Genomic DNA, 13,953 nt, shown 5'->3' on the forward strand with positions numbered 1-13,953 from the left:
GTCCGATTTTAAAAATAGCAGGTGTCGAATCTTCTCATTTCAGTATCTGCCCGAGGTTAATTGAATGGATATAGGAACGCCAATAATCCCAGGACGGCAGGTGTGCTCCGCCCTCGGCCGTGTGGTAAACACCACCGGCGTCTCCAGCTGACTTTTGTCCATAAATTAGACGCTCTGAACACAGGCGAGCCCAGCCTTGCTGTATCGAACGGGGGAACGTCTCACGGCGGTTCAGCTTAAAGAAGCAAGACCCCGTCACGTGAATAATTGACGCTTCAATCCAAAAGAAAATCAAACCATTTTGTGGCATTTGTTTCTCCATCTAAATTAGTACTTTCATTTTAGAAGCAAAATCTAGCTGGAATGCAGCCATGTGCTGACATTAAGGCACCATCGTTCACCTTCGCGGCTGCTCTGCTCCGATTCTCTGCTCATTTTCAATGAAAACGCTGAGGCCTCAGGCCCCGAGGGGTCGCCGCTTCCAAAGCGCTTTCAGACCTTCACACCTGCTTGGAGCCATCGAAGACTTTTCCCTCCGTAGATAAGCAAAATCTGGCCGCCCGTGTTCCAGGAAAATACAATTCGCCACACCAAGGGAAGGGATCGGGTCTAGTAACTGCTTCTGGAATAAAACTTCACACACGCACAGGAGTGGGAAGCTGCGGGTGCCTGTCCGGCAAAGGGAAAGGGTATCGATCCGCAAAGAGAGCACGTCTTCCCATGGCTGTGGCCATCAGCTTACGCCCAAAACCAAACCACCGACTGCCGGTGTGTTGATTCCTCATTACAAATGTTGATCTCGACCGTAAAATTAAAGGTATTTTTAAATGGCGAGCTGGCCCACGTGCAGCTGGACCCCTTCCAGGGGAGCGGTCACAGGGCACCCTCAGTCATCCATGAGCCTGCATCGAGGGGTTTCTTCTCCATGTGTTTGTGGGGAGACAGCGCTACACAATGGAGCGAGCCTGGGCCTTCGAGAATTACAACACTGGGTGGGCTCACAATCCCATCACTTTCTGCCTATATGTCCTTGCATATGTCATGAGATTTCTCAGTTCGCTCCTTTTCTGAGACAGAATCTCACTCGCCCTGTCGCCCAGGCTGGAGTGCAGTGGCGTGATCTTGGCTCACTGCGACCTCCACCTCCCGGGTTCAAAGGATTCTCCTGCCTCAGCCTCCCGAGTAGCTGGATTACAGGTGCACTCCGCCACACCCAGCTAGCTTTTGCGTGTTTAGTATACATGGGGTTTCATCACGTTGGCCAGGCTGGTCTCGAACTCCTGACTTCGTGATCTGCCCGCCTCAGCCTCACAAAGTGCTGGGATGACAGGTGTGAGCCCCGCGCCCCACCCACTTACCACCCAACTTACACAGCTGCTGAGAGAGCAGAAGAAGGTGGTGTGTGTGGAGCACCAACCGGGGAGGGGTGTGCAGGAAGCGACGGCTTGCGACGTAATGAAAGGGTCGAGTGTTTTTTTCGCCCTGTCACCGTCCTTCCATCCATCATCCGCCCCTTCGCCATCCCGCCCTCCTTCTCCCGCACACCTTCTGTGCCTACAAACGGGGCCGGGTGGGAGCCGGGATGAAGACGGTACAAAGTCAAACGCACAGAGGTGGGGCAGGAGCAGGCCAGGAAGCCGCCCACACTGTGGGAACACAGGGTGGGGACAGGCGATGCTTTCAAAGCCCGCCTCGTGTCACCAGTGAATTCAGTAAGGAAAATAGACCTGAAGTCGAGCTCTGCAGAATGCCACACCCAATGGGCGCCACCGAGAAACTTCCCGGGTGTCAAACTGTGTCTAAGTTTACTGCAGTTTGCTTAAAGCTGTTGCATTCAAAGGCCCACACTTTACACAGATAGACGTTTCGGCCTCAGGAGTTGAGGAATCGTTCCCTCAGACGCGCCTCCCTCGCCGTCAGCTCCGGGGCCTGTGTTGACTCTCGTCCTTCCCTTGCAGCGTGTGGACCGAAGAGTCTCAGTGCACCTTGCTGAACGCGTCCATCGCGGAAACGTTCAACTGCTCCTTCGGCTGCGGCCCGGACTGCTGGAGGCTGTCTCAGTACCCCTGCCTGCAGGTGTACGTGAACCTGACTTCTTCCGGGGAGAAGCTCCTCCTCTACCACACGGAAGAGACGATAAAAATCAATCAGAAGGTAGGAACTCGGCGCACTCACCCCAGTCACCCCGCAGAGCTCTGCACCAGGCTCTCTGCCTCTGAAGCTCCCCTTTGCCAGCATTTCAAAGGAAAATACTTTCAGGAAGCAGAGCCTGTCTCTTCCATTCAGAGAACTCGCTGTGTGACTCTTGCCTAGAAAATATTTATTTTCTCTATCGCTTCTCGGCCTTTTGGCTAAGATCAAGTGAAAATATTTATTTTCTCTGCAAATTGTGGACAAATTGTTCCTATATATGCGATAGTTCAGATTTCGCTTTCACTTCCATTTGAAATGATAAATATTAACATATCTTTTTTCTAGATAATTTTTTAATTGTACTTTAAGTTCTGGGATGCATGTGCAAACGTGCAGGTTTGTTACACAGGTATACACGTGCCCTGGTGCCTTGCTGCACCATCATCAGCCTGTCATCGACATTAGGTGTTTTTCTTCATGCCCTCCCTCCCCCAGGCCCCCACCGTCCCCCCAGGACAGGCCTCGGCGTGTGATGTTCCCCTCCCTGCGTCCATGTGTTCTCATTGTTCAACTCCCACTTACGAGTGAGAACATGCGGTCTTTTTGGTTTTCTGTTGTTGTGTTAGTTGGCTGAGAAATACGTCTTTATACAAATAGACTGAGTCTTTCAAAGCAAGTCTGCAGCTTAGAGATGTACAAGCCAAAACCATGTTTGTCACGTACCTGGGAACCATTCTGGTTTCCCACAGTCATTGCCACTTAGTTCTGTGACCTTAGGGATATAACTTCACCTTTCTGATCCTCAGCTTCCTTTTCTCTAAAAAGTAACAAATGGCCACCTTGCAAGGTCATTATGAAGATGAGACCGGAGTATGTACAGTGCTGGTCAGAGCATGCTACCTTCAGCCCATGGTCACTCTGTGTGTGTGTGTGTGTGTGTGTGTGTGTGTGTGTGTGTGTGTGTGTTCTTCTTCACATACGTTATATTCAGAGGCTGAATTTTCCAGCACGAATACATTCAAGTCCACGTGGTAGATGTTCAGTGACTGTGTATTTTATTAAAGCTTTACATAAAATTTACATTTACAAGGCTGGGGATGACCGGGAAGGCGTCAGCAGAACCGACTTTCCATTACAGTATCAAGTTAAATATATTGAGTTTGGGATTTGTCATAAGAATTAGCTCTGCCGAACAATCTCACGAGACAACTCGATGCCACGCTTGGCTCTCACTACCACGATACAACCCTTTGACCTCTCGTCTTTCTTCTAAAAGCTTTTCTTTTCATTAAATTGTCAGCGCTTAAATGATAAAGCTTACAGTCATTGAAAAAATGCAATCGATTCAAAGTTCAGTACCAGCCCACAGGGAGTGAATAGGATTCGTTTCTGATTTTTCGACACAACGTAAGGAAACCCACCTTGCACTTTGTTACAAGATCTTAAAAGAATTCTTTCAAATATCTCTGAGGGCTCAACATAATAAATATTTCAGAGAATGTTGTTTGAAAATGCTTTCTCTGATTTTCTTTCGTTTGAAGTAGCCACAAATCACACCCGTCCCAACCCTGTCCTGCACAACGTGAAGCCCGGCTACCTCACACAGTGTCTATCTTTCAAGACTTCCCCTTAAGTCAGATTTTTAAATCAAAGCTGACTGGTAATGACAAATGCCTGTAAAACTCTAAAATCTGAACAGGCATCGAAAAGTGGGACGTATTTTCATTTCCTCATTTCGACAACTTATCACCACAGCCTATGAAAACGCGTTATTTAAGCTATAAACGGAGAGTGAAGCTACCAGTAAAAGTCCGGATATATATTCAGGACTTATTTGCTCTCAGCAAAATACTAGGTCATCATTTGGTTTACTGGCCCCACGACCTTGGTTTTTTAAAGTAAATTATAACACATGGAACTGTGCATGAAATGAAAACGTGCAGCAGCTCAAGTGTCACAAACACATTCGTAACCACCTTGAGGGCAAAGAAAACGTAAAGTTCCAAAATAACCTCCTTTTACTCCATGTCTCATATCCAGGGCACATTGATGCGAGAGGTGGGTTCCCAAGGCTTGGGCAGCTTCGCCCTGTGGTTCTGCAGGGTACAGCCCCTGCAGCTGCTTTCCCAGGCACACAGTGCAAGCTGTCCGTGGATCCGCCCTTCTGGAGTCTGAAGGACAGCAGCCCTCTTCTCACAGCTCACTAGGCAGTGCCTCAGTAGGGACTCTGTATGGGGCTCCAACCACACACTTCCCGTCGACGCTGCCCTAGCAGAGGTTCGCCACGAGGGCTCCTCCCCTGCATCAGAATTCTGCCTGGACACCCAGGCACTTCCGTGTATCCTGTGAAATCTAGGTAGAAGTTCCAAAACTTTAACTCTTGTCTTTTGCGCACCTGCAGGCCCAACAACACCTGGAAGGTGCCAAGGCTTGGGGCGTGCACCCTCTAAAGCAATGGCCTCAGAAGCAATGACCTTTGAGTTGTACCTTGACCCCTTATAGCCACAGCTAGCATGGCTGGACAACAGGGCAGGAAATCGCAAGGCTGCACAGCGCAGCAGGGCCGTAGGCCACTTTTCCTTCTCACGCCTCCAGGCCTGTGATGGTAGGGGCTGCCATAAAAATCTCTGACATGATGTGGAGACGTTTTCCCCACTGTCTTGGCGATTAACGTTCAGCTCCTCATCACTTTTGCCAATTTCTGCAGGAGGCCTGAATTTCTACCCAGAAAGTGGGTTTTTCTTTTCTACCATTGGTCAGACTGCACATTTTCCAAATCTTCATGCTTTTAAACATAAGCTCCAATTTCAGATCATCTCTTTGTGAATACATATAACTGTACATGGCAGGAAAAGCCAGGTAACCTTTTGAGAACTTTGCTGCTTAGAAATTTCTTCTTCCAGATACCATAATCATCCCTCTCAAGTTCAGAGTTCCACAGATTTCTAGAGCTGGAAGAAAATGCTGCCAATCTCTTTGCTAAAGCATAGCAAAGGCAACCTTTGCTTCAGCTCCCAGTAAGTTTCTCATCTACATCTGAGACTACGTCAGTCTGGACTTCTTTGACCATATTGCTATCAGCATTTTGGTCAAAACCATTCAACAAATCTCTAGGAAATTCCAAACTTTCCCACATCTTCCTGGCTTCTTCTGAGTCCTCCAAACTGTTTCAGCCTCTGCCTGTTACCCAGTTCCAAAGTGGCTTCTATATTTTCAGGTTATCTTTACAGCAATACCCCGTCGTCTTGGTACCAATTATCTGTATTAGTCTCTTTTCACATGGTTATAAAGATACTACCTGAGACTGGGTAATTTATAAAGGAAAAAAGCTTTAATTAACTCACCGTTCTGAATGGCTGGGCAAGCCCCAGGGAACGTACAATCATGGCACAAAATGAAGGAGAACAAGGCACGTCTCATCATGGCAGCAAGCAAGAGCTTGTTTGGGGGGGACCGCCAAACAGTTTTAAACCATCAGATCTCGTGATCTCACTCACTCTCATGAGAACAGCATGGGGGAAGCTGCTCCCACGATCCAGTCACCTCCCCGCAGGCCCCTCTCCTGACTCCTGGGATTACAATTCAAGTGAGATTTGGGTGGAGACAGAGCCAAAGCCATACCAAAGTGTGCAGAAATAGAGAGGAGAGACGTGCAGAAGAGATACCCAAAGAAAAGAGAGGTGAAACGCTCAAAAGAAAGGTAGCTAAGTTCTTAGGTGAGTGGTGATTACAGCACAAACTGATTCGGTCCTGCTTTATTTCTCCTTGGCATGCTAAATGCACCTGACCCACTCGTCTCAGCTTTTTAGCTATTCGACATTCCCACACATTATGAGATTTGTTTTTCAGTAATTCAACAGAAGTGTAGCTGTTTTTTTATGACAGCTGCAAGGTAACCAAATAAAATGAAGCCAAGACAAAAAGATAAGAGTCAACTACTTTCCCTGTGAGAACTGGAAGGTTTGATGTTATGCGGACAGATGTGGACCAACAGAAAAGACGGCAGAGTTGACACTCTGATTCCATAAAGAAGTATGTTCAATAGAGAATAACTAAAACCTATCATACGTAGCTATAGCGGAAGGAATCCGCTGGGAGTCGTTTCATTTATGTATGCAACATGGGATGATTAAATCAAGCTAACAGTATATCTGTCATTTTATTTCAATCGTATAAGTGAGCGATCAAGGGACATCTTGGTCAGATACCTTAGAACGTTGTTTTAACCACTTGTTACTTATTAGTATTTCCACAGGCACCGGCTTGAATGTGAACAGAATAACCACCGTGGTCATTCCACAGCTCACTAATTTGGACACGATACTCCACACCGTATTTGAGTCTGAATCATGCAGAGTATCTTCTGGTAACAGTCTGTCTCGTTCTCCGCAGTGCTCCTATATACCTAAGTGTGGGAAAAACTTTGAAGAATCCATGTCCCTGGTGAGTGTCGTCATGGAAAACTTCAGGAAGTACCAGCACTTCTCCTGCTACTCTGACCCAGAAGGAAACCAGAAGAGCGTCATCCTAACCAAGCTCTACAGTTCCAACGTGCTGTTCCATGCGCTCTTCTGGCCGACCTGCATGATGGCCGGGGGGGTGGCGATCGTCGCCATGGTGAAGCTCACCCAGTACCTCTCCCTGCTCTGTGAGAGGCTCCAGCGGATCAATAGGTAAACGCAGACGTGGATAGAATCGTTTTTGTCAAAGCTCAAATACTGTTTTCTTTCATTCTTCACCAAAGAACCTTAAGTTTGTGATGTGCCGTCTGTTATGAGTTCCCCAACGTATTCTTACACGCAGAGCAATAACGCAAAGTCTGTTCTATACGCAAACGCGACGTCTCTATTATTCAGGAGAGGAAATCACTTTTGTGTCAGCCGGTGGTTTTCATGGTCTTATTTCTGTGCTGGAGCTAGTGCTTTCTTCTCTCATTCCACCACAGTAGGGCTCAGCTACTCAGTGGCCAAGCTTCGCGAAGGAACGTGGGCGACGTCAGTGGGAGAGAGTCTGTGTTCTGAGTTGTCAGATGTCTTGAAGACAACACTTTCCATCACTCATCGTTTACTAAAGCTACAGCCAAAAATACGTTTTTCGTTTCTTGTTCTAATCCGAGCCCTGTAGCAAGTGAAGGGACCAGATTTCCTAATTAAAGGAAGTTCGGTGCTTCCCTTGCGCTTTTTACCATGTCGCTGTCAAGAAGAGAAGAAACGCAGTCGGCTACTTTTTTCCCATCAGTTTTTATTTATAACTTTAGATTTTTAAAACTGATTTCCAAAATATAAGCCGTTTTCATTAGCCAATTCTATGATATCTTCCCGTGATTTATGTAGAAAATGAACAGACCCCTTTTCCATGTAAGACCCTGCTACTGTGCGAAGAGATGATGCTTGCGAGGACTGGCGTTACCTACGAGCTGACTGGACCCTGGAAGCTGCTCCATTACGATCCAGAAGAGTCTGTGTTACTGATATTTGTGTGGAAATCTTTATTTCATTTCAATTTAACTGTTAGACGGTAAAATTAAGATGCTATTTGCCGGTAAAAGTTGGTGGTTTCGATGGGTAAATCTGTTGTGGCAAATTGATGTGTTGGAATGTTGCTCTTCGGGTGTTTAAGGTAACGAATGTGGAGTGTCTTCTGACAACTGTTCCCTGTTGGGATTTTAAAGCTATGTGCACAGAATATTTGTCTCTTCTACATGTTTTATTTTTCTATTTACGATTCCCTTTTTGTTGATATATTTTATACACTGAACGGATCTTTTTTCTAACACATAATCTGAACTGAATAACAGACATAAAGCCTTTGTTCACATTGCTAGTTACTTACTGTGTCTGGGGGAAAACAGGTGGGATTGATTTCAAATAAAAACATTCCATCTTTTATTTAATATCAATATCAAAAGAAGAAGACAAACATCTACCTTTCTCTTCTATATTTAAGTACCTTTTTGTAATGTAGTATCAAAGTTTTTTAGGCATTGCGAAATTTTACAAATCATTTGTGCAATGAATGGTAAAGCTAATCTGACGAAGTGGAAAATTATTCTGCAATATTGTAATTCATGGTTTGACTTTTCATAAGCAAATAAATCCCTAGGATGTAATCAGGACTTCAAATGTGTAATTAAAATTTTTTTTTAAATCTAGTAAATTGCAAGATTTGAATATTTCTTGCATTCTGAGCTGACAAGCCTATGGTAGTCCAAAAATCGGTATTTCACTACCTTTAAAGGTATTTTGAGTGATTACAAAGAAAGTTTCTTAACACCCAAACACATACATAGAACGTCGTGACCATTTGAAAATAGGATGAAAAACTCTTTTATTTCTACTCCGCTTAAAGAATATAATTCTGAAGATACTAAAGAAATATTTGAGACTACAGAGCTGAAAATGTGCCGTCTTTAATGTTCCTTAGGCTTCCCTTTGAGCGATCCAACAGTGAAATGTATGTGAGTGAAATTATCAGATGGATTATTTTTACTTAACTCTAAATTTTTATTAAAAATTTCCAAATAACGTTTAAGACAACAATGTAGAAATTTTTAAATAATGACACCAAAAAGAGATTAACTGGTGCCCTTTAGAATCCCGGTACAGCAACAGCCCCTCAAATAATTTAGTTGTATACACAATTAATGCTCATTATTAAAGGAGAAAGATCTAGGACTAATAATAATGTTTTAAATGCTTTGCACATGTTAACTAATTTAATCGTTTAAAAACCCTATTGGAGGAGGTATTATTATTATCTCATCCTCCAGATGAAAATGCTGAAGCTAAGAGAGGTTAAATAATATCCCCATGTACTAAGATGGTGAAGAGCTAAGAGAAGTCTGTAGCTTTCCTGCTATGGTGGCCATTTCCACGACTTTGGAATCTTTTAGATAACACCAGGGATGCTGAGGCTCAGAAAAAGATCACAGGAGTGAAGAAAGAGCATGGAACTGAAAGTTAAGGACTTCACTTGAGACAAGGAGACTGGATGACTTTAAAGTTCTCAGTTAGTCTCTTGACTTCCTTGTCTGTAAAATTAGGAGGTGAGGTCAGCCGATCACCAAGGTCCCTTTTAACACTCACCGTCCATCCCAGGCATGTGGAAGGAGGAATGAATACCATTTGCTAACTTCAGAGCTCAGGTGTGATTCTCAAACAGAATCTGTACATATCAATCTGTGGGTTAAAAAACCTCCTTTCTGTTGATATTCCCAGTAAGTCTTTCCTGGTTAAGCCCTAAGGCTGTATTTCCATCTGCTAGAAGCAGAGCCCTGATCTCCATATTATTCAACAAGAATGACTTCCCCAGATGGTATAAACGTCCACACTTCCAAATCACTTCCATTATCCAGTTGGCACATGCCATCTAAAACTTTACTGATTTCAGATTCTCTGAGTTGCAATTGTATTAAAGCCCAGCAATGGCAAATGCACCAATGATTGCCTTCAAATAGCTATAATAAAGGATAGGGTTCTGTGGAAAGCTACTGGCGGAACGCGAGCTGATGGTAATAACGGTGCAGCAACCATAAAATGCCTCTTACGTAGACCACGTGGCATCAAGGGTTCCAGCAGGCCACCCTTCCCCGTTCCTGTGAATGACCAAAAAATGACTATGTACGGCATTTATAAAACAAGAATTATTTTCAGTATGTCAAGCCATAAATTTCTTACCGCGTTTCTGTGGGTGAAACATCTTAACACTGTAATCATTCCACTGGCATTTAAAGTGAGGCCAGCAGGATAGCAGAACAATATGAGGAATTGATTCAAGTGAGTTAAAACAATCATTTTAAAGGAACGGTTGGTTATAACACGAGAATAGCTAAGCTTCCTAAGTTTCCCTTCTCCTCCACCAAAGCACTGAAACGAACAGTGTTCAAGCAGGAAAGGGGGTTCTCATTGTCCATGTAAGGAAGAAAGGATGATGGAAGGCAGACGCTGTCCCTCCTCTTCTTCACTTCTGCTCTTTTCTCTCTCCCTTGTAAAATACTTTAGCAAGAACGGTCACAGCTCTACAATAACCACTGCCATGTATGGGCCGTGTGGGAAAGTAGACTCAGGAGATGATAGTTTCAGGACTCTCCTGAGAAGTTTGTCAGCAGGACGTGCACAGCAGGACTGAACAAATAACTTCTGTACTGAAGCAACTGTGAGAAGTAATACAAAGCGTACGACACTGCCTTATGTTTGAGAATGCCTTTGTCACCTACTAGAAGGGTCCCCAAACACACATGAAATAAAAAATACAGAACAACAGGTAGGTATCTAATCCACATGGCTGGGGATAATATTTACAAAGTATTGGTACGGGGCTTAAATGGTTTATGTATGTAAATATCAAGCAGTGTATAAAGCACTTAATAGGCTTAATAGTAAAAATAGTGGTTATTATAATTCATAATAAATGTGCACGTGGCATTAGTATGCCCACTAGTAGTCTGTTGAAGCTACAATAGCTCTCAAATGTCTTTTTGCCCAAAACACACATCAATAAATAAATCCCTTCTATAAGATCTTACGCAGGAATTATCTAGCAATAGAAATGGTTGCTACCTGAATCCTGTCAGTGATGGCTTAGGTCACCACTTCATGCTAAAATGTTTTCCTTATAACAAGTTGAAATCTGTCTCCCTGTAATATCTACCCACCAAATCTACACAAAATAAAATCAATACTCCTGCACAGACTTATTTTATTAGTGTTATTTTATTGAAATGGAGGAGGGGATGGGGAAGAGCAATTTCCGCTTATTTCAAACATAAGACCATGAAAAATAGTCCATTCAGATGGGATTATGACATAAAGGGAAAGCTATGAAGGGAGCACAGAGGATATCAATTGTAAAAGGTTAAGAATATACCCATTGGAACCCACACGTTCATGTGTGAATTAAACTGATGAGCGAGCTGAATCCTTCTGATGTCTAGGTTAGTGTTAATCATGCACCACTTCTTAAATATGACTTGACCTTCTGAAAGTAACACTGCTGAAACTCTACATTACATTCTAATCCAACTTAATGACAACCAGATTCAGAAGACTTGGGAGCACAGCAGTGCTCCTAACACAATGCTGCTGTAATTGCCATGGGTTTGTGCTGGCCAAGGTGCTATGAATTCCGCAGTGCAATGCCAACGAATCGGGAGAGAAGGTCAGTCTGTGAACCCCAGCTGTGATTTCGTGGTAAGTGCTTCACTTAGGTGGAAAAAGAAGTCGTTCTCTCAAATAATATAATCACTTAATTAGGGCTTCCAGAGCTGTTCCTTAACCTTAAGACAAATTTAATCCCCAAGCCCTTGCAAGGTGTAATATGACTTGTTACCAACGTAGTATACTAAGAGACCATAAAGAAAGCTTCAAAGTCTTCTACACCCTCCACACGACTTCAGCAACTAGTATGTCAGCATCACTAAAGAGTTATTTCGTAGCAGACTCCGCTCCTCTGATAAAAACCTCTCTTCCCCTCCCAGCTTTCTTCCTTCTTTTGACTGCGTTTCTCATCGCATACCAGCAAAGATCATCTCTAGCAACTACATGTTCACAAAATCCCCATTTCTATAGCTACAGGAGGAGAAAACCCCAGTATTAATACAAATTGGCACATACAAATTGGCATTTAAAATAAATAAATTAATTAAATTACTATAAATTGGCAATTAATAAAAACTGGCGAGAGACTAAGTTGTGAGTTCTCTTCGCCCTCCACTACTGGGCCCACCATGGCTCAGAGGATCGTCAACTCCTTTGGGCCAGACTTACAGCATAACATTACATGCCCACTTCTGCAGTGATGGGCAGGGCATGTGATTCGCTGCCACAGTAAGTGGAAGGTCAGATAATTCCTCAAAGGTCAACTGGCGTGTGAAAGGAACAGAAGGGGTTCTTGGCAGGCAAGAACAGCAGGTGTCACTACAGGAAATGTGAAACAAACTCACACCAGATTCTTGTCCCAAAATCTCCCAGATTTCGGGTGAAGGAGGAAAAGAGAACCATTTATATGGGAAGGAAGGCAAGTATTACTGAAAGGGTAACAGAGCAAAAGAGCCAGCACTCAACCTTTACTTTGCAATTTTTCCATGCGTGACTCACTCAGTAATCACACAATTAATTTAAAAGGGGGAAGAAGCATTTCTGATTTTCACTAAGTGAGAGATGCAGGGATATTTTGATTTTAGCAGAAGACAAGAAGTTCCCTTGGAAAAAGATGGCAGGTAACTAAAGGAATTGATTAGTTAATTGAAAAAGATTGCTGAGGAATTGGACGAACTGCAATGTTGTATTATCCATGTTTCACATAACTGGCAAGACACGAAGTTACAAGTGGAAAAAAGGGATGAAACAGTGAATCTCTTTTTTAAAGCAAACACTTGGGTGTTTGAAACTCATCAATAATGGCAAATAAGAAAAAGTCTTCACAGAGAAATACTAACCAGAGAATTCACAACTGATATAACAAGAATTTATAGGTAAATGAAAACTAGTTTAAGAGAAGGGAAAGGAGTGACGATCTATGAGGAATGATTCTGAATTTTAATAATCTAATTTAAGCAACCATTGCTATTCCCCAATACTAAGGAAATTCTCTGCAGTTTCTTAAGGCTGTCGTCCCTGGGGCTGAGTAATACCTATTTGTCCTGCACAGATTCAATTGCCCCCTTCCCTGCTTATTTTTGAGCAAATCAACATTCAGGAGCATGAAGAAGATGAAGGAATGAATTCTCCTTCTCCCTACCTCTTAGGTTTCTTTCCCACATCATAACATTTAAGAAAGTAAGTAATCCTTGGACCATCCAGTGATATTTCTTATCCCAGATAAATCAACAGAAAGCGTTACTCACCTGCTATCTGCAACCTGGCTATTTCCACAGCTCAGCATCCACAGGATACACCTCACCTAAACTCTGCCCAAACCCATCAGCCTCCTCCAGTTGGAGAATCACCAGATCTCAACCCTTTTACATGCTGCATTAAAATTCTAGCAGTTTCCACCAGGCAGCGGCAAACTCTGACACTTAGTCCCTTCTCATGGTGAGCAAACACAATGGGCTCTCCCTGCGCCTTCTTGAGCGTGACACAAGTATCATTTTGGAACAGCTGACAGTGTCCGTCTCTAACCAAAAGAATTCAGCTGCTGTAGCTAACATCTGTCAATACTGAGAAGAAACCACGGAGTTCAGACTGGGGACCCGTTCCTTTCCAACTGTCGTGACGGATGCAGAATTTGGTGCCAGTTCTACATTTAGGTCCATCTCCAGAAAGTCGTGACCCGCTGGGAAAGGTCAGCATATTCCTAGAAAAAGTGACTCTGCTCTAAATATAGCTCGGGTAGCTGCCAGCAGAAATTCCGGGAGCCGGTCTAGGCTGGCCCGTGAAGGCCACTTGTAACTGACTGGTTTTGTGCTCATAGTAACAGGGGCTTTCCCTTTTCCAGTTCTCAATTTCTTCGAAAACGTCACGCTATCTGGCTGAATAAATAACCCTTGGAATACAGTCCTCGGGTTCACCCGGCAAACGTCCAAGACCGTTTAAAAGATTTCACTTGGTAAGTTTGAGAAGCCACATGTCCAAATTACCCAACAGTGAAATTACACAACCGTTTCCTCAAATTATCTAACAATGAGAATACACACCTGTTTCCTCTCCTAAGAGGGAAGTCTTTTCATAGTTGAGTAGCCTCAAAAACTCCTGGCGTTAACCACCACACGCGATTTACAAAACTCCCGTGGAGAACTGGAACAAAGGGGCTCTTCGGAAGACCAGGGAAGGCCAGCAATTAACTTCACCTCTGACGTCACGGTCATCCGAGACCTCTGAA

General features: G+C 43.7%; 1 protein-coding gene and 1 long non-coding RNA gene across 3 annotated transcripts in view; one reads left to right on the plus strand and one right to left on the minus strand.

Moving 5' to 3' along the window:
- The window catches only part of KCNMB2 (potassium calcium-activated channel subfamily M regulatory beta subunit 2), a 240,047-nt gene extending 229,223 nt beyond the window's left edge, over positions 1-10,824 (plus strand). For both annotated transcript variants that reach the window (XM_012472281.3, XM_064366802.1), the window contains 2 exons: positions 1,959-2,154; positions 6,526-10,824. In XM_012472281.3, coding sequence (XP_012327704.2) covers positions 1,959-2,154; positions 6,526-6,810 — 481 coding nt within the window. In that variant the 3' untranslated portion in view covers positions 6,811-10,824. The remainder of the gene's footprint in view (positions 1-1,958; positions 2,155-6,525) is intronic.
- The window catches only part of LOC135270787 (uncharacterized), a 42,242-nt gene extending 28,762 nt beyond the window's left edge, over positions 1-13,480 (minus strand). Inside the window, exon 1 of the long non-coding RNA XR_010338913.1 lies at positions 12,977-13,480. This is a non-coding gene — a long non-coding RNA (uncharacterized LOC135270787). The remainder of the gene's footprint in view (positions 1-12,976) is intronic.
- Positions 13,481-13,953: the final 473 nt, after the last annotated feature.

The sequence above is a fragment of the Aotus nancymaae genome, unplaced genomic scaffold, assembly GCF_030222135.1.
Source record: "Aotus nancymaae isolate 86718 unplaced genomic scaffold, 86718_ANA_hifiasm-v0.15.2.pri h1tg000067l, whole genome shotgun sequence".
In the NCBI taxonomy this organism is placed as follows: domain Eukaryota; kingdom Metazoa; phylum Chordata; class Mammalia; order Primates; family Aotidae; genus Aotus; species Aotus nancymaae.